At 39.5% G+C, this 21,239-nt stretch overlaps 1 protein-coding gene across 1 annotated transcript; it reads left to right on the forward strand.

The window, feature by feature from the left end:
- Positions 1–5,502: 5,502 nt before the first annotated feature.
- LOC137284631 (chondroitin proteoglycan 2-like) lies at positions 5,503–8,655 on the forward strand. The gene is made up of 3 exons (XM_067816526.1): positions 5,503–5,542; positions 6,794–7,009; positions 8,462–8,655. Exons 1-3 carry the CDS (start codon positions 5,503–5,505, stop codon positions 8,653–8,655), a joined length of 450 nt encoding a protein of 149 aa, XP_067672627.1.
- Positions 8,656–21,239: the final 12,584 nt, after the last annotated feature.

Genomic DNA, 21,239 nt, shown 5'->3' on the forward strand with positions numbered 1-21,239 from the left:
TATAGCGGAACATTGATGAGTACTGCAAGCGAACCAACCAACAAAAAACGAAATCAAATCTTCAACTCGCCGAAGGTGTAATATCTTGTATTTGCCTTTGGCTTCTCATCAGCACTGAACTACTTTGTCAGTGCGAGACATCTGTATTCGTTAAAATGATATTCTATGGAACATTATTCACGAAAAGAAAAAAAAAACTCTCTTTCCTTCAAAAGCTGTAATGAAATAAATTTCAAAAATGATGTAGCACCCTGTGATTAATCTCCTCCTGCTTTCATAACGTTTGGGAATCACAGGTGCAAAGTTTTCCTTACCTGGAGCACGTTTGTCACAGACTCCTAAAACTAGCGATAAAAGTATTCAATTTGTTTCTTCTGTATCTAATATGATTAGGGACATTTAATATAGAAAACATCTCCTCACTAGTCCTAGGGGTGGTGCGAAAGCCTAGTGCGTAAAGCGTCCTCTCGTCACGGTGAAGGCTCGTGTTCGATTCCTCACATGGACAGAAATTGAATAAAACAGTAAATAAACAGTGTGTCTCACTAAAGTGGACACGTGTGGAGCCGGACAAACTGAATTCATGACGGTAATAATTATCATGCAACAATGCCTAGCTCAAGAAAACAATAAAAGTTTATAACTGGGGAACGTCTCGATTCCTAGTCCGAATATTTGTTAATCCGAAAGATTTAGTCAGTACTGCTTGGGCAAATAGCGTGCCAATATATAGCCAAATTTTAGGCATACCCGTGAGTTTTCATGGTGTGACCTGGTATTCAACAATCTATACTTCTCTCTGCGTCTGTAGAGAACCCTGAAGAAACTGGTTCCCAGCAATTTGGCAGCAACCGGGCTTGTCTCGGTGAAGATCCCGGTTTCAATTGATATTAGTGTTTGTTCGTCGCTTCGAAGATACCAGATAGAAATGGTTTCAGAAATCATCCCATGTATTCCTGGTAGATTCCAGTGAGAACTGACCTTCAGTAACCCAACACCCTGCAAGACCTGAGTTAGCATTGGTCTTCAGCAACCCGTGCTAGTTCTAAGCTGATTGTAACGGGATTGAAGGTCAGGTTCGATGACATGGCTATCACATTTGCGTAGAACAATGATATCAATCATACTTGAAGCTGACATGATAACGAATTTGAAATACGTTTCCTTTGACCCACCCATACTCACCCCCACGTGTCTTCATTAAGTATACCGAAAGACCTGTAACGATCCGGATTACAACTGACCTTCAGTAATCATGTAAGAGACGACTAACTGGATCAGGGATCAGGCTCGCTCACTTGGTTGACTCATGATACCATGTCCATAATTGCAAACAGAATTTGCGGTAGGTTTTGTACTAGTGCCTGCATAAATAAACCTCTAAATATGTAATCCAAATCTTTTGTTCGTGAAAGTTTCATTACAGTCCCGATTCGTTTCATTTTTTACATATTTTAACATGTTGTGGTCTTGAGGTACTTATGAAAATTAAGTAGATCGTAATCTAAGAGTCCAAAAACACGCACGCCGATATGTTTTGCCTGGATTTATTATGTTTTTGCTTGAAAACGCATTTTTCTGTATTAACGCCAACAGTGGCAAAGATTGATTCTCACCATGTTAATCACTGGGCTGCGTGGTCCAAAGTCTGTTATATGCGGCCCCGTCATAAAGCTGGAGCATTGCCCGTTGTTGCGTTAAAAAAACATACAAATAAATCCAAGTTTCACATCCACGCGTGATCTACATTCTGGTTGCCAAAGAAGGCTCTCGGACAAGGTGTCCAGTGCACATCTACTTGTAAATAAACAAATAGAATCCCTGTTTACAATTGCACGTCATTTACAGTAAACAGCACAGCGGTGAAGGTCCACTGTTTGACAACATGCGACATCTATTCTCCTGAACAACAACTGACAAATCTTCGATGAAGTCAGCTGGTAATATATTGATTCCAAAGAGGCCGTGTCCTTCTCGAAATCCTCACACCTCGGTGTTTTGGCAGCATCAGATGGACCATATTTCTTCCTCACAACGTAAACAACTTAGGTTTACAGTGTATGGTATGTACACGGTGGGGCAAAAGTCCGAACCGATCCTAAAGTAAGTTTGTTCAGCTGAACCTTGCACGATCAGCCTGGCGCTCCGCGGTACAGATTATAGCTATAAACAAATTAACCTACGCCCACGGGGATCGAACTCTCAACAAATACTACACTTGGTCGCGGATAAAGCAACGCTCGATGGAAACGGGGGACACACGGAGCTCATATAGCGGAAGGGCATTCGAGCGAGTACTTGATTTTGGATTTACTGGGAAGACATCGCAAAGGTAGGAACAATTTTCTTTTCAACATTTCACTTAACTTATGTCAGCGCCCTTATTTCTTTTGAAAATATCTGGATTTAGAAACTCAGGTTGGAAATTTTTATTGCTGTAATGGAAATCTCACGGTAAGGAACAAGATACACATATGTAAACGCACTTGTCTGTCAGCTGTGATTATTTACAATATTCGTCGTTTACAAAATAACAGGTATACCTGCATGAATGAGTGATGGTTTTACACCGCTTTCAACATTTCAGCAACATCACAGCGGGATAACAACAATAAGCTTAATTCAGTTTACTATACTAAGTGAATTTATTAATGTCGGTTTTAATCCGCCTTCATAAGTAACGATTACGGCATCATGTTATCGTCACGCCTCATCCCTGTGTTATGTTAATAACTACGAACTTGGATACGATTTTCTGTAAACGCAAACGTGTATATAAAATAGATTTTTCAAGGCCTCCCTCTTCTCAACTCGACGCAATGGGAATACCAGGATGTAGAGATTGTTTGACCGGCATTCTAGAAGTTGGTGACACAAACATGAAACATACAGCTTTATGGATGACAGCTTCTTATTTATTGCATAGAGCGACTTTTCGATGTATGTGTATATTCGTACTTCGTTTTGAAGCTATAAGTCTCTCCATCCTCATTGTTCATCACTTGCATGATAACGATGTAAGACTCTACATCGAAACGTCGCTCTATGCAATAAATAAGAAGTTGTCATTCTTAAAGTTTAATGTTTTAATTTTTTGCAGAGTTGGTTGTGCTCTGCTGTATTAATCTCCAAATGTAGTTAGGTGAGGCCTTGTTGCTGCATCATGTATTAATTATATACAGACACTGCAGGTAATAACGTGCTTGTGTGGAATATAGAAGTTGGAGCAGTAAGGAATGATAACAATATATGGATGGGAAGGATAACAATATATGGATGAACAACTTCTTTATGACAGCGAGACAGACGTTTTGGTGTAGGTTCTAACACCGTTATCATGCACGTGATGAACAGACTGAGGATAGACAGACTTAAATATAAGTGTGATGAGAATAGGGATTAGGACTGCAACAGCATAGGGAAACCAGTTAACAATAACTGTTCATCAGCTGCTTCCCTGTAATAAAGTTATTCATCCTTATATTGTTAACCTAATATCACTCAGCTGGAACAATACGGTATAATGGCATTTAATATTTGCATTTCATAACTATACAAAGTATCCTTCAAATGTCGTGTTCAGTACTGTTATTGTACAGTCACGTACGTGGTTCCGTGTATATAACAAAGGGAAACAGATCGTTAGATGTTAGTTTAATGGCTATACAGGTTCTGTAAAAGAAGAAGGTCCGAGTGTATGGCACTGTGCCATTTGATGTTTCATGTCGCAAACGTCTGGAAATAGGTTTGCCACACCTTTTATAAACTGTCCAATGATGACCAGTGACCAGGCAGACTCAGGTGAAAATGTACGCTGGCCCACAAAACACCCTTCTAAATATAATGGACCTAGGGCTGGGAAAAGGCAACAGAGACCGTAGAGACTATAGAGTGTGTGACGGTGCTGCAGTGAACGTGAAACAGGCTGGAATGAGTGGTTAACCTAGGACTAGACGTGATGATTAAAATACAAAATAAAATGTACTTTCTGATGTACTAATATACACAATTACACACTGGTACATAAATGATTAAACTCGCACAAGGGGCTGGTGCTTCAGAGTTCACTGGACACACACACCTGACACTACAAACAATCCTAAGCCCACTAAATAGCACCCTAGCGGTGAAAGCTTAAAATATTTCTTATCAAAACTAGCCTTTTGGGTCGCTTATGATTCCACATTGCCCACCAGTGTTAACATGAAAAAATAATGCGAAACAAAACATAAAACCAAGTAAAACATTTACTAACCAAACCGTCCCATAGTCCATCATACCCTACAACCCTGACTGCAACAATTTTCCAAATTCAAATTTTATACATGTACAAATTTTATTATGCGGGCCTGACGGCCCACCTCAGGCTGCCAAATCTTTTAGTGAAATCACCTTCTATCAACCAAACTCTAAATGGCCTGGTAGATCCGTGTTCGAAGTACGCATTATGTCGGAAAGCGCACGATAACTCTCCAGATCAGCAACAGCACTATAGGCCGAGCCTCACGGCCACAACCCCCCACTCCCCCATCCCAACCCGATCCTTTTCTACGTCCCCCAACCCCATCTTTGGCTATTTCTCAACTATTGATTCGGTGAACCTGTACTAAGTTTACCCCCCACATTTATGTAAAAATAATCTAAAACGCTAAACCGTTAACTCTACATCGTACACAAAACGTATAAAATTAAATGACAGAACCTATCTGAAATCCTTCGAAAACTTTAATAATTAACTTCTTAATGAAAGTAACATGTTACTGATGAAAATTCGAAGTATTTACGATGCATGAAATACACTTCGTCACAAATCCTTGGATGACAATCTCTGAAAACATCCAGGTCCTATCGTGTTCAGCACTCAGCTCTTCACAAGGCGGTAATTAGAATTCAATCCATGGATAGAGCACACAGCGTTTATTTGAGCAAAGCAATGAAAATATTGCTATGTTGTTATGGCCAAACAACGTCTTAACGCGAACAAAGAGCTTACATATGTTACATTCTCCGGGCTACGAAGATCTTACCGGCTTGACTGCATAAACATTGCACAGAGTGGCAGCTTTCTATCTTTTGTGCTGCTCACGTCCACAGCTTATTTCTTCCACTAATGCAGTTTATTCACACTCACTAAAATACATCTTTTCATAATACAGCGGACTCAGCCTTTATATATATTCAACCTTTAATTGGGAAAGAAGAAAAAACAGTTGTGGCTCATGTTGTAGACGTATGTATTAAAGAATATTTCACTTTTGAAATAATATCTCTTCAGTAAGTAAAACATGGTAATTGCCACCTTAATTCTGATAGATAATATACTTTTTCTTCTTTCAGATGTGATTTTGAATAAATCAGATTTCATTCAAGCCAGGATGAAGCCAATTACGGCGAACGACATCCGTTACTACTAGATAATTAAAGGGTGGGGTTTGACAGGGTGATGTCCTATGCCCGGAGATGTTCATATAGGAAGCTGATGTTTTGTTGAACCTCTGAATGATGGATACCTTGCTCTGGATGGTGGTAGCCTGCGCTACAGGTAAGCACAATCTAAACCAACGTTAAAGATATATGTAAGAAAGTACACAATTATTTATTTTCATTTCGATTTTGAAAATGTTATTCACCTTGTTTAAAACGTGGGATGTTGTTTTTTTTTTAAATCTAACCTGGAACTTATTTGGGTTTCTTTGAATTCTTTGAAAGTAGCTTTGATGTTTAACAAGGGAGTCGTGTTCTTGTCAAGAACCATCATGCTTTAACCAACGCACTCACTCACTTATGATTGATCTGACACGACTGTACAATTTCTCGCCATTTTACGTTTAAGAAAGTCAAGCGCATTTTCGATATACAGCTGTATTTCAATCTTGAATGTGGGGTAGTGGAATACATGGCTTCTTTTTGATAAAGCATTACTTGCCGCATGATAGAGAAGTTTAAAGCGTAACAGGAATGTTACATAGAGTTAGCTAACTTCTATAGTTTATATAATTAGTGAAACATCCCTTAGGAAAAGGACAAAGGTTACATAATTATCGGCTTCTCTCATCCCAGCAAGTCTTAGAAGTGAGATAATTAGAGACCCATATACTTTGAACAGTCGAACCTGAATTAGTTAGAGCAGTGGCAAAGAAAGTGTTTTCCTAATTCTATAGAAATATCCCTATTTACGCTCACTGTTACATTTCATGTTTCGTAAGTGTTTAAAGGTAACGTCATATACTGATAATAAGACACACACACACGTATGTATGTATGTATGTATGTGTGTGTATGTATGTATGTATGTATGTATGTATGTATGTGTGTGTGTGTGTGTGTGTGTGTGTGTGTGTATCTTCGAAACGTATTTCTGATGTTCCCACACAACGTGTTGCTAAAAACGGCATAAAACCATATGCTCTCGTATTCGTGTAATATGAACTGTTGGTATCTTTCATCGTCATTAAAACCTCAGACTACAATCGGAATTCTGCTCCACTGGTTACAAACCTTGAATGTATTTGATGAATATTACTAATTGTGAGTGAGTAGGTTGGGTTTTTCGCTGCTATTATAAATATTTCGGCAATATCACACCCGGAATATGGGCTTCACACATTGTACCTATGTGGGGGATCGAACACAGACCTTTGGAGTGGTGAGCGAACGCTTTAACCACTAGGCTACACCACCGTCGTCTTTAACCTTAATGTAGTCACGACGTGACTGAAATATTGCCGATGTGACATGAACTCGCTCACTCACTTTAACCTGAAATGATAACCGAAATTATTTCTGAGCACAGTTCTGACGTCACTCGGTCAATCCACGTCATGGGTGCAACTCTGCGACGGCAGGAGAGGATCGTTCCCTCACCCCGACTACTGCAACCAGTACATCGTGTGTGCCAACACTAGGATCTACGTCATGAACTGCCCCGTCACCCTCCACTTCAACGCTGCCCGGGGTTACTGCGACTACCCCAGGAATGCCCGCTGCAGAATCAGCAGACCATCTAAATGTAAGCCCTGAATATATTCATCTTTGTGAGTTGTGTGTGCAGATTATAACATAGCTGGAAACTTGCTAAGTGCACCTTAAAACAACATTCACTCACCCATTCTTTATAATAATATCATAGAAAGTCGAGCCTTATCTAAATACAAGAGGACGGTAGGGTGGTCGGGCTCGCTGACTTGGTTGACACATGTAATCGGTTCCCAGTTGCGCAGATCGATGCTCATGTTGTTGATCACTGGATTGTCTGGTCCAGACTCGATTATTTATAGACCGCCGCCCAAAAGCTGGAATAATGTTGAGTGCGGCGTAATGACCATGCATGATTTTTTTATTATGGTTATCGTGCTAGCCACTTTGAAATGATCAATTCTTGAGTGAAGAAAAGGAAAAAATGCGCTATGCTTCATAAATAATTACCCGAATACTAAACAGAGAGTCCAAATAGCTGAGTACTTTCAATAAATGGGTATTTCAACATAGATGTCATAAAGGCCCTATTGATTTTCATATTTGAACATCTTCATCGGTCTTATTGTTGGAATTGTCACCATGGGTAGGACCGGTTATCAGGTGGTCACTTCAGGTCAGTACACTTGTCTCCGAAGACATTTTCGTCGGGTCTGCATACTCAGGTTACCGTCAGTCTCATAAGCGATCGACGGACACTTATTTTTGTGGAAACGAGTACAGTACAGGCCGAATAGTCTTGTCCCAGATAAATTAATTTTGATTGTTGTTCAATTTCTGTTATCTTTTATATCAACTGTTACTATAATTTTAAAATGTGAAATTTCAAGGCTATCGTAGCGTGCACGTGCTAACCATTAATCCGGGGTCTGAATCAAGTCCGATCAAACAAGTGACCATACGTTATGCAAAGTATCCCACAGTGCCAGTTAGAAAGTGGTTAAATGTAACATATGATACAATCAAATAAATATTTCATTTGATGATGATCATCATCATATTTTGTTTAATGTCGTAGCTGATCATGTAACTTTCTTTGATGCCTTATTTTCCCAATGTTTATTGTTATCTTTTCTTGTATATGTACTGATGTACCCCATCATTCCCCGTATGCTTGAAAATGGTGTCAGAACCTATATCCCGAACCGTTGCAGTTGTTAAAATATAGAAGCTGATCATCCTAAAAGTTGTGTCATCTCTTTACCAACAACCTCAAGAATACCACGCAAAATAGTGAGAAACTCTGTCGTGTAAGCTGACATTCTTCCCGCTAGGCCAACACGCCATGGGAATTAAAAGAAATTTCTGTTCACTCACTCGAAATACCTAACAATTTGTTTCTTTCTTCAATAGATTAACATAAACAGGAGTGTCTGCCTTAGACTGACACCATTACTGAAATATCCATGTGTACATCATAAATAAACACCCACTCACTCAACATAGCGGACACTTATCTCTGTGTAACACACCACTTCCTTTTCAGGTCCGGATCTCATGGTCTGTCCAGACCACGTGATGTACTTTGAGTTCCCTGATTGGTCAAACTGTTCTAGTTTTTATGTGTGCACAGAAGGCCAGTTGGCGAAGAGGTCCTGTCCTGCTGGTCTCTTCTATGACTTTATAAACTGGACATGCACATATGAAGACGAGGCAACCTGCTTTCAGGCCAGCAATTAGGTACTTGCGTTATATCAGAAGTTACAGGATCGGTTGTATAACGGGGACATCCTCCTTGGGAGCTTCTCGTTTACTGAATTAATGTGAACGGAAAATAGAATCCAAATGGGTTTTGAAGTTCGAAGACAAATGGTGGTCATGTTAAAATGTTTACTTTCTTTCCTCAGCGACCAAATGATTTGTTTTCGTTGTTAAAGTTAGTGCAACAGAGTCCGAAAGAAATATCTGTTGTATCTTATACTTGTTCATGCACGTTCCTGAAACTTAGTGAGAAAAAGTCCTTTGTCTGAGTTTGTAAATATTGATTTCTCAACAGGGTATCCCCCTGAGATTTACTTGTGATGCAATCTATGTAATTTGTTACATTGTTCAAAATGCAAATACAACAGTAGAAAAATACACATGTCTTACTGTTATTTAACATAAGAAAGAAAACGCTAAATACGTGTTCGAAGTGAATTTACTCGGTGCCCTTTACTTGAATCAGTGATGCTGAAAGTCAAGGACAAACCACTTTACGTTTTCGTGTGTTTGTTTGTTTGTTTATTGTTTAACCGATCTGCGCGGCTGGAGTACGATGACACACGTAAACCAAGTGAGCGAGCCTGACCACCTGACCTCACCTCTTACGACAAGCATGGATTGCTGAAGAGCACTTCTAACCCGAATTGACTATGCTTGTCGTAAGAGGCGACTAACGGGATCGGGTGGTGAGGCTTGTTGATCACTGGATTGTCTGGTCCAGACTCGATTATTTACAGACCGCCGCCATACAGCTGTAATATTGCTGAGTGCAGCGTAAAACTAAACTCACTCACTCACTCTAACCCGAATTCTTTTTATGTACAGATAATGCAACTGTACTAATCTGCCCGAAACTCTGAACATGGGTTTGATGGCAGCTCAACTGTTAATATTTTGAGATTTTATTTGTTGCAGGTATTATAGTCGGGGTTTAGTTTTGTTGTGTAAACAAGAATCACTATAACATGTTCTGAAGAGGGTGAGTGAAGGATTTTAGATTTATGCTGCTATAGCAATATTCCAGCCATATCATGGCGGGGGACACCAGAAATGGGCTTCACACATTGTACCCATGTGGGGAATCGAAGCCGGGTGATTCGTCAGCGCGACGAGCGAACGCTTTAACCACTAGGCTACCGCATCGTCAGTGTAAACAGAGCTATTACGTGGGCGTTCTTTTCATTAACTGAAAGTATTGGTTTCGACTGTCGGCCCGTTTTGTGTTTACTTTTACAGTTTCGCCACAAAAATGTTTGTAAGAAAGACCAACAATGTGCCCGTGATTAACAGACAGGTATTCCTGTGACTTAACACAACCTAACCACAAACACCTTTGAGGACCCTGCAACCCTTTCACTTTTGACGAGTTAAATTTGCACAGAAATTCAGAGTGTTAAAAATATATTACAGCTTTGAGTGAGAACCGTTGTATGTGAGATATTTCTCTTTACCGTGCGCTAAATGAATTTAGCATATATTTTTACAACCCTTGTTTTGAAAATAACACAAACAGGCGTAAACGCTTTCGGTTTCCATTGTTTTGGGTGTCAGTAAATAAAAGCGACAGAAAACATATTCCAGAATCATGAAAAGTATCGGCCTTATATGAAACCTAACACCTGGTGTTCGCGAATAAATTGTGAAGAGTTGGAATTATTTCGTTATCTTCAAAATATGAGATATTTCCAGTGTTTGATACTGGTATGTGGAATACCTAGAAACCTATCATCATCATCATCATCATCATCATCATCATCATCTTCGAGAAAATTATGTTTATGGAGATGCATAGGAGAGAGCTAAGGGTTTCTACGCTGCGTAAACCCAGTGATCTTCACATCTTGTATCATCGGCGTCAAACCCGGGACTGTGGCGTCACTGCCTCTTCCGACTAAATACTCTGTGGTTTATTTACTTTAAAGTATCCCGCACAGACATTTTAAAAAATATCCTGCTCAAACATTCAGCATACACGGAGTTTGTGATATGACTGTGGGAAGCGGTGGTGTAGCATGCCGGTTAGAGTGTCCTTTTGTTACGCCTGAAGGTCGGGTTGTATTCCCCACTTTGACATGATATATGTCCGTGCGTGCGTGTGATCGTAATCAAGATTTCATATGGGAAAGACTCTATTGTTTGTAGGGTTTTCATAGGGTTCACTCGGTAATTTTAAGCATAAATGTATAATCTTTGAAATTGCTTAGATCGATGCTCATGCTGTTGATCACTGGATTGTCTTTCCAGATTCTGTTAGTTACATATAACTCTGATATTGCTGAGTGACGAATAGAACTAAACACACTCACTGTTAGATCATACAGATAATGAGACATGTTTTTCCGCTCTAGAACAAGTAAGAGCCCTGTCCTCTAAAACGCTGTATTACGCTATGCAGAGTTACGACCCTTAGTCTCGTAAGGATTCGATCACCGTAGGTTCTAAACCCTTTCCAGAGGGGTCATTTCGAACTTTCCTCACGCATATAGCTGGTACGTAAATAACCCAGTACCTTTTCTCGCAAACCAAACTCACTACTACAGCCGTGAACGTTTGTACGATAAAGACAGCATACTTCACAATCCGCTGAATACTAAGTAAATGTTGTGATCACCCCAATCTTTCCTGAGCCGACCTATTGTTGGAAGACCAGTGACTCGGCCACATATTTTGGGACAGTAACTTCCTTGTTGAGTGAATATATCTTGAGCAGCGTTGTGGGAACCGCTGGCTGATGTTTGAAAGTTGTAGAACCAAGCGTACTATGGCGAGGCTTCATCAAGTGGTCAACACGGCTGAATGAGACCTGGGGATTTCCTGGTACTGTGAATAGAACACTGACCAGTGTGAAGCTAATCTCTGACAATCTCTAACTGTTTGTCCGCTTGGCACGGAACATTCACACCTACACGCAGCTTGGGATGGGAGACTTGGGAGTAGCGACCAGAACTGGGATAACTACCACGGAGAATTATACGTGTTACTTTCCAGTATGTATTTTATCGACAAACAACAATTAAAAGCGAAATCGCCTGCACTACTCGTATACTTTATTGTTACTAAATCGGCGCTGTCTGTATAATAAAAGTGTCTACATCTGCGCAGTCTATATTATGAAGGTGTCTAAATTGATGCAATCTATCTTATAAAACCATTCTAAATCTGCGCAGTCAATATTAGTAAAGTGTCTACATTGTCGCAGTTTATATTATAAACGCGTCTAAGTCGACCCAGTCTATGTTATAAAAGCGTGTAAACTGGCGCAATCCATATTATATAAATGCCTAAATCAGTGCAGTCTGTTTTATTAGCGTATCTAAACCGGTGCAGTCTATATTATAAAAGAGTCTACATTAGCACAGTCAGTATTATTAAAGCGTCTAAATCGGCGCTGTCAGTCTATGTGATAAAAACGTCTACATCGGCGCAGTCAGTAGTATGGCACAGGGTCTATTTAAAGCGTCTGAATCGGCGCTATAAATGATGAGGGAGCTGCTATTTTTTTGGGTCCATTACGGCACATCCTAATATCTATCTCAACTCCCTGAGGACCATACAACTCTTGCAGCCAGGGGCAACGTGTTATTGCGGTTTTCTCATCCTTACGAGGTACCCATTCACACATGGGTGATTCGAACTCACGCTCTCAGGTTCCTATACGCCAGCACACAACGTCAGCCTTTTAATTCAGTGTGTGTTCCCTCCGACGAGCGTCACTGATCTCACAACCTAGAACTACGAATGCCCTTTAGAAAGTGGGGTCATAAGACAGACATGCCTTCATGGTCAAATATGCTTGTTAACGAATCAAAACAATGTTTTGGGATATGTGATCACTTCATTTCAAAGTCGAACCATACAAAGAGATGGTGACATGGTCTAGTGGTTAAAGCGTTCGCTCGTCATGACGATGACCGGCGATTAATTCCCCACGTGTACAATGTGTGAAACCAGTTTCGGGTGTTCTCCGCCATGATATTGTTGGAATATTGCTCACTCCCTCACGCACTCGAACTATTGAAAAAGGTACCTGCTATACCAACAGAGACCAACATCAACGTCAGCATCACCATCAGCAACATAACACCGTCAGTAATATCAACAACAAAATCAAAGTTTGTAAGTAACACCATAAACCAACATAAAACAAATTCGTTACCAACGACAGCAATATCATCAGCAAAATAACACCATCGTCAGTAATATAACAAAGTCACAATCGTCAGCAATATCATCATCAACAAAAACACCATCGTCAGTAATATCATCAAAGATAATAACTCCGTCATCAGTGCTATCATCATCAATAGGATCGATACCACTGTAATATCGTGAACTTGATCATAACATAGCTGTCAAGTGTATGAATTCAGCGTTCATGTTGAAATAGATCTAGAGTATTGACAAATTTCATAAACATAAAAGTTAATTAGAAATAGAGATATTATATTTGTTAAACGTTCTGTAGTGGCATTCTTTTGCAGTCTGTGTCACCGTCCAATTTACAGCTGCATCTTAACACACATTTCATTTCTTTTTGACACAGTTTTCAACCAGGGCATGACAACGCCTTTGATATTTCATCAAGGCTGATCTCCAGCAAAGCTAACAAAACATAATGTTTGTGTTGTTTTTTTTCCTGTTTAACCTGCAGAAGAAATCAAACTAGAACATCGTGAACCACTAAAGCAAACTGTGAGGTTTAGGCAACCATGAAGTAAAACTCGTCAGTATGGGGCTCTAACCTCATAAGGCGTCTGGAGTCGCCTTCAGACAGTTTACAAATTGCGCATAGTAAAACTGAAACGGACGTAAAATGGCACTACACACGTCTCTGATGACGGTGGTCGGGGTTTCCGTTGTCAAACGGTGGTTATCCTTTTGAGAATAACGAAATTCTGTTATGGGATTTATCAGCCAAACCCAAGTCGTACTTAATTTTTTGCTTTGCTATGTGTAAATTCCCCAAATTAGGAAGACACTTCAGTTAGTTTCCTGACAATATCACTATGCATATAGTGCGTTGGGGTGGTATAGTTGTTATGCTCGTCACGAATAGTCTGTATTATATGTTTTTCTAGTGAAAAATAGAGTGTTTGTTAGTTTGAGGGACTGGGAACTAAAAAATAGACGAATATTAGCCCTAACATTGTTCACTTTGGCAAGGGGATATTAGGTAGCCATATGGTTAATGCATTCGCTGGTCATACCAAAACCCGAGTTCGATTCCCTCCACGTGTACCACGAGTGAAACGCATTTCTGGAAGAAAACTGCTAAAAGCGGTATAAAACCATACTCACCCTCTATTTGCATGTATTCGCCATTTAACCCCGTTCTTCAAATGTTTTTTTATGTTATTTTCATGAGACACAACGCACTGCTGGGGATAGGACTCACCGACTTGGTACAGCGCCAAGAGATCTAGAACCTTGAGTGTATACACAGAGTTTGCTAGTTCTTGTTAGGTTACGTTAAACAAGTTTAAACACAAGTAAGATGAACTAAACAGAACACTGTCATGTGCAACATGACACAGATGGAGGTCTCCATCACAACTTACCAGACAGATTTCATTTATAAGCTGCTAGACAAAAGAAAGCATACACCAATTCATAACGGTATCTTAAACATATAAATATTGCGAGTTCGATTTCCATTCTGGACTCCCAACGTATGCAACACATCTGCTAGCCAACAGATGGTTAACCGTCTCCTTGCGTTCTTCTATCCTGCAGGGTGTTCATTGACCGCTGTAGAACAGCGGCAGATTTCGGGCAAAGGATTGTCCATCGGGACACCATATAGTCTGGTTCGTAATTATTGAGAATTTTTCTTTTTACTTTGAGCTATCCTAACACCTCAACTGATTCACTGATACTTAAAACTAAGTAATGGTATAAGGGAGGTAACTCATCTTGGCCTACTGAGTATAGTACAATTAGAGTTACCTCCCCTGAATTTGTAGCAGACGTCATTTTCCTCAGCACTATCAACAATGTCTGCTGAAGATAAAAGAAGGTTGATTTTTGAGTTGTGTAATCAAGGAATTGATGATGTAAATACATTGGCAGAGAGAACAGGAACTCCTCTTTCTACTGTGTATAGGATTAGGAAGAATTTTAAAGAGGGAAAGGATTTTGGGCACCAGAAAGGATCAGGGAGACCCAGAAAATTGGACTTCTCAGATCGCGTCCGGCTGGGAATTTTAGCGTCTAAAAAGCAAAGGGCAAGCATCTCCAACATCAGGTATGAAATGATAGAAAGGGGATCAACAGTTGTATCACAATCTACAGTTAGAAGAAATTTGATTGATCTTGGATGTGAGAACAAGACTGGAATTCCTTCTCCTCTCATGAAACAAGAACATAAAGACAGGCGTGTTGAGTGGTGTTTGGCACATGAAAACTTTGACTGAGAAAATGTGATTTTTACTGATGAAAGCTCAATATGGGTATATCCCAATAATGTGAAAATATGGACAAAGTCTGCGTCAGCACCATTGTATCGACGACCTAAATACAGCCCAAAGTTTCATGTATGGGGAGGGATATCCTTATTAGGAACGACCCCGCTGTGTGTGTTTCAGGGAAATCTGACAAGTCAACGCTACACTAACATATTAGATAATTTTCTCCTTCCAAGTGCACATGTGTTTTATGGAAATGACTGGATTTTGCAGCAAGATAATGATCCTAAACACACCGCAAAACATGCCAAGCAGTGGTTTCAGGAGAAAAATGTGACTGCATTACCATTTCCTGCATATAGTCCTGACTTAAATCCCATTGAGAACATTTTGGGGGTGATGAAGGAATGTGTGAATCAAAAGGGGTTGACAAAAATTGAAGACATGACGAGAGAAGTGGTCCGATACTGGGACAGCATAACTCACGAGACACTAACCTCTCTGATAGGAAGTATGCCTACCTGTCTTAGACTGTGCCGTGAAGCTCAAGGAGACTTGATAAAATATTAAATTGTTACCTACACAACATGAAAAGGTCAGTTCACTTTAACAATACATTCAATTTTATCTGATTTGTTCTCGTTTGATAATATGAAATGCTTTAGCTATTCTCAATAATTGTGAACCATACTGTATGTGCTGTATCTGCTGCAGTGTTGGGTAGCTCGTTACGCTGAGGACCATGTTCGTTTCACCACACGAGTACAATGTGTGAAGCCCATTTCTGGTGATACTGCTGAATATTGTTAAAAGCGGCGTAAAACCATACTCACTCGCTCAGTGAGAGACAAGCCCGAAACTACTGAAAATCGCAGTAAAGCTGTGGAAGATGGATGCCAGTTCAACAACTGTTAGCCTAGCGGATAGTTATATTATAGATAACCTCTTCATAACAATGTGTTCGACGTGTCGGTGTTGAAGATAAAACCCATGTTAAGTAAGCGGCGTTGGAAATAATCGCCGACCCGGAAGTCCAGTGCCTGTTGTTATTGTATCGTACCGTTAGTCTTAAATACCTGCAGGCCCTTGTGGCCTTCATTATATTATCCGTCTCTTTTCAACTAGATTTTCCCCCATTTTTTTAGCGTTCGGGAATCACCCATAATCCATCATGTCAAGATCAACTGTAAAACTGTGTAAAACTGTGTGCAGTGTAGTCTATATTGTTTACATTAGTTTGACTTTAACAAAATGGGCCTGCAGATTTCATTCAGGGCCCGTGAATTTTAAAGCCTGCAGGCCCTGATGGTCAACTGGTAAAATAAAGTATTGCAAACACTGTTATGAAGCAAATCTAGGATTGTCCATTCAGACACCATGACTCTTTTCGGACTCTAATCCCGCCCGTAAAGATCCGGGTTAGAATTAATCTTCATCAACCCATGCTTGTCACACCAGACGATTAACAGGATCGGGTGGTCACACTTACCTGCTTGACGCGCTGACTAAGCATCGAATTTTAGATAGATGTTCATGCTGCTGATCATCGGATTGTCTGGTCCAGACTCGATTATTTACAAACCATCGCCACATAGCTGTAAAATTGCTGAGTGCGTCGTTAACCAACAAAGAAACAAATTCATCACTTGCTTCGGATTCAACACCAAAACATCGCACATATTGTTATAAACACGCTGTATATCCATAAAACTGTTGATCACACCAACTCCTAAATGCTTCTCAAAGAAGTTACACTCAGTTACCAGGTCCACAAGACCAGGCAATTCCTGTTTCATGGACACTGAGGTAGCCTGCTTGTCACAGCGTGCATTAGCAGGGGAGATAAACCTGTTATGGCACGTGTTATACAATAAAAACTTAAGTCGGACCAGTTTCTATGCGACATGGCTGACATGCTCCTGTATATATATCACAGTAGATCGACGCTCATGTGAGTGACTAGGCTGTCTGGTCGAGACTCCATTATTTAGAGATGGCCGACATACTACTGGAAAATTGCTGAGTGTTAAGAACAAACTAACATAAAACACACCCGTTGCACACCCTAATTTCACCCGAACCTATGGGTTAAGAATCATATCCTTTGGCCTTGCGTGTTGTCTTCGGCTTCATTTACCGGCGATCGTTGGGGAATCTCTTTCTTTCTTCTATTTTATAGGTAATAAAGTCATAACTTCCAGATTTTCTTTCCCTTAGAAAAAAAATACTCATGTTACTTTTTTGGGGAAATAAATGATGTGACCGTGAACGTGAGAATAAAAGATGGACATGAGTTGATCACGAAGTAGCACGGAGTTGGTTGTATATATTATTGTAATGTTCTAAAGAAAACCCAAACATTGGGGGTGACGATGATCTTTTTGCTTGTCAGTATGCTGAACGTACAAACACCGAGCTGAGTGGGTGAGTTTGTTTAGTTTTACCATGGACTTAGCAGTATTGTTGCTCTATGCCAACGGTTTGTAATTAATCGGGTCCAGTCCAGAGATCGACAGCATGAGCATCGTTCTACGCAACTACGCTGATCAAGTCAGTGAACCTGACCATCTGAATGCCTCTTGCAGAAAGCATGGGCTACTGAAATAAAAAATAACCCAGATCTATAAATAGCTGACATAAGGCAAGGAAAAGCACTAAAATGAATTCTAAATTTATATTAATCATTTAGTAACCTATTTATTGTTCAAAATGTATTCGGCACCACAGTCACACCAGTGTCACGACGAAATACAAAAATGTCACTTTCAGAGTCAAATTTATATGAGGAAGAAATATCACCGGCAACTCAAGTAATTTGCGTAGAGAGAAATTCATGCTGTATGAAGAGCCTATAAAATATCTTTGACATAGCGAAGCGAACTGAAGTGAGAAGCACTGTAAAATATTCTTTCCAAGAAACATTGTCAGTGTTGATATAGACATGGAGTTATCCCTCGCTAAAATGCAGGTCTTGTGGTTCATTGATGACCCATGCGTTATAAGCCACCCTGGTTATAGTAACTTATACACGACACTCAACAAACACCAAGGAAAACTGCATTTTGTATGGACATAAGCAGAACTGCTATTTCATGTATTTGGTCCAGTCAAAACTATATAGTCTATATTGCATCGTTGGAAGTAAAACAAAAAAAACACTTTATGAATAAAAACAAAGATATATACAGTAAACTTGCAATCAAACATCACTAGACTAGATAAATGAATTGTTGTTCCTCTTACAAGTCGGATAGCGATCAGCTGTGCGCACATGTTTTGGTCCAATGTACCGTTAATTCAGTTGAAAATTACCTAAAAATATAACACCAATGAACTTTTATTGTATATAGATATTTTTGTCTGTGTTGGTCGTGTTTTACAATACTAATTATCTTTACATTTAAATGTCCCACAGGTCACTCGTTAAGATGCAAGTTAGAATTGGTCGTGAACAGCAAGCCGTGTACTCACACTTTGCTCTAACGTACATTTATTGTTTGAAGTTGTATCCATTTAAAATTGGATATATTATGATATGGTAACGCATATTTATGAAAAGATCCACTTTAAGCTAAGCACTTGGTACATGTGCAATCATAAACATGGTTTTTATGGCATCAATCAAGCATTTTGCAAATCATGGCACGGGTCATTGACAAGCACACAACACATGTGAATATCAGATAAGGGATCAGCAAGATGCAGTGACATAGTGAAAACGTGGATCCATACTTACAATAGGCCCAGAGCCTCCTTTCACGAAGCACTAAGGTGATGAATGAATGAATGAATGAATGAATGTCTTTATTTCCTCCAGATAGGTCCGAAGATCCAGAAAACATGGTCATGCAATTATATAACTAGGTAACAGAGTATTCAACAAGCGTACATACACACACACACGCATATATATATACATATATGTACAAGCATAGGATATGGGAATATTTCTCCAAATATATACAGGTCACCAACCGTCAGGTCTTGGCTAGATTATTACCACAAGTGATTGAGGATATCTTTTAGTTTATACAAATATTTTGAGAACTCTATAATAGTAAAATGCCGTGTTGTTTCATCAATATCACTGTTATTGGCCCCTAGAAAGAATGCTAGCATGTCATTCTCTTCCATCATCTCTATTTTGACATACATTTCAACATCAAGATTATCTATTAGAGTTGAGAAGAATACATCCCTCTCTGAAAGCAAGCATCCACAGTTTAGGATAACATGGAGATAGTAATCATTAGCAAAAGTGTTACAGTTTTTACATTCTTTTGATATTTTGGTTCCGGATCCAATTCTTATTACATACTGCAGTTCTTCTCTCAGTTCTGGATATAACAATGTCATGCTGTATAACATATGAGGTGAAAGTGCTGTGTGTATTTTAAAATATCGAGACAGGTCAGCTCTGCATGATAGTTTGTATTTCCATGCTTTTTCCTCGTGGATACTTATTTCATTTACTACAATCTTTCTCCAGTTATTTTTCGTCGGGAATTGTCCGGTGCAGATATAGTGAAATACATGGTGCATTAGGTTATATTTCTTAGCTGTTGATAGCAACACGCCACATAAACTGTCTAAGTTCTTAGAATGAGAGTAATAGAGTGAGGTAGATGCACAAAATATTGTTTTACAGATTGGGACACATGATATATTACAAAGACGCCCAAGCAGCTGTAGTCTGCATTTATCGATGTAGCCAACCATTGTCCAGAGTCCTAGATCAGCAATAGTGGCATCAGTGGGAGAGCGTTTATCAAAACCTTGTACAATTCTGGCAAAGTAGCGCTGTATACTTTCAGTTAGTTCAAGATCTTTACCATAAAGAGTGGGTAATAATTCACAGCCATAGAAACTCGTTGTTAATATCATTCTTTTCCATATCTTAACACTTGCATACTGATGTAGATCCCTGCTGTTTAGACCAACAGAGATGAGGGAACTAACAGTGCGCCTTGCTTTAGTACAGCTGTCCTCAATATAAAGCTTAAAAGAAAGATTACTTTGGAGAAGGACACCCGCGTATTTTACACGATCAGACATAGGTATGTCATGATCTCCAAGGTGATAAGCATGCGTACGGATTAGTTGCTTCTTTTTATGAAACACCACAATGTTACTTTTTGATGCATTATAGGTTAGTCGCCATTTGGATGCATAATTAGCAACTGTGTTTAGAGCTAATTGTAGACTTTTAGGACTGTAACTAATAAGTGTAGTATCATCAGCAAGTAATACACATGGCAACCTGATATTATATAAGCATATTCCAGTGTCTAGCTGCCGGAGTTCAGTTATGAGGTCATTTATATACACAAGAAATAACCAAGCTGAAATGACTCTACCCTGACCGATGCCTTGTCTAACAGCAAAAGTGTTTGACTGTTCACCCTTATACTGAACGCACGCATACATGGAAGTATAGCAGTGACGTAACAGAGACCACATTTTACCTCTTATACCTAGGTGATAGAGTTTAACAAAGAGACCTGATTGCCATATTCGGTCAAAGGCCTTCTCATTATCTAGGAATGCGGTGTAGATACACGACCCCCTATTAAGATAGGTTTGCACACATTCAATAAGGGTAAATAGCGCCATGACTGCGCCATGTTCTTTCCTAAATCCGAATTGTAGCACATCGGGAAAATTACAAGTATTTTGGGAGGTCCACTTTTCTAGTCTTTCTAAAAGAATTTTCTCAAAAAGTTTACTTAAACAAGATGTCAGCGTAATACCTCTATAATTGGCAGGGTTTGATTTATCCTTTTTACCCTTGTAGATGGGTATAATCATACCGTGTCTATACGCAGTGGGTGTGTACTGCAGTCTAAGAATAGCACTGAATAGTAGTGCTAATTTCTTTACCAAAAGCTCACCACCAAACATCACATGTTCATTATTAATTTTGTCAGGGCCAGGCGATTTGTTTCTACCCAGTTTCTGTACATATCTTGTGATGTCATGGACGGATATGTCTGCACATAGTGCACTATCAACACATGAATTGGTTTCATTGCTAGAGGCTATCTTGTCAATTTCGCAGTCAATTCGATGTTTGAAATCTTGGTCAAATGTATCGGAATGGTACGGTTTGGCTAAATCTGCATAGTATTTACCCCATAGCTGACAGATGTCAGTGGG

The sequence above is a fragment of the Haliotis asinina genome, chromosome 1 (assembly GCF_037392515.1).
Source record: "Haliotis asinina isolate JCU_RB_2024 chromosome 1, JCU_Hal_asi_v2, whole genome shotgun sequence".
Taxonomy (NCBI): domain Eukaryota; kingdom Metazoa; phylum Mollusca; class Gastropoda; order Lepetellida; family Haliotidae; genus Haliotis; species Haliotis asinina.

What these genes read in the sequence shown, in the direction of transcription:
- LOC137284631 (XM_067816526.1), top strand. Translation starts at nt 5,503, where the DNA reads ATGGATACCTTGCTCTGGATGGTGGTAGCCTGCGCTACAG. An exon ending in GGTGGTAGCCTGCGCTACAG is followed by an intron (nt 5,543 to 6,793) that starts GTAAGCACAATC and finishes TTCTGAGCACAG; the next exon opens with TTCTGACGTCACTCGGTCAA. An exon ending in AATCAGCAGACCATCTAAAT is followed by an intron (nt 7,010 to 8,461) that starts GTAAGCCCTGAA and finishes CTTCCTTTTCAG; the next exon opens with GTCCGGATCTCATGGTCTGT.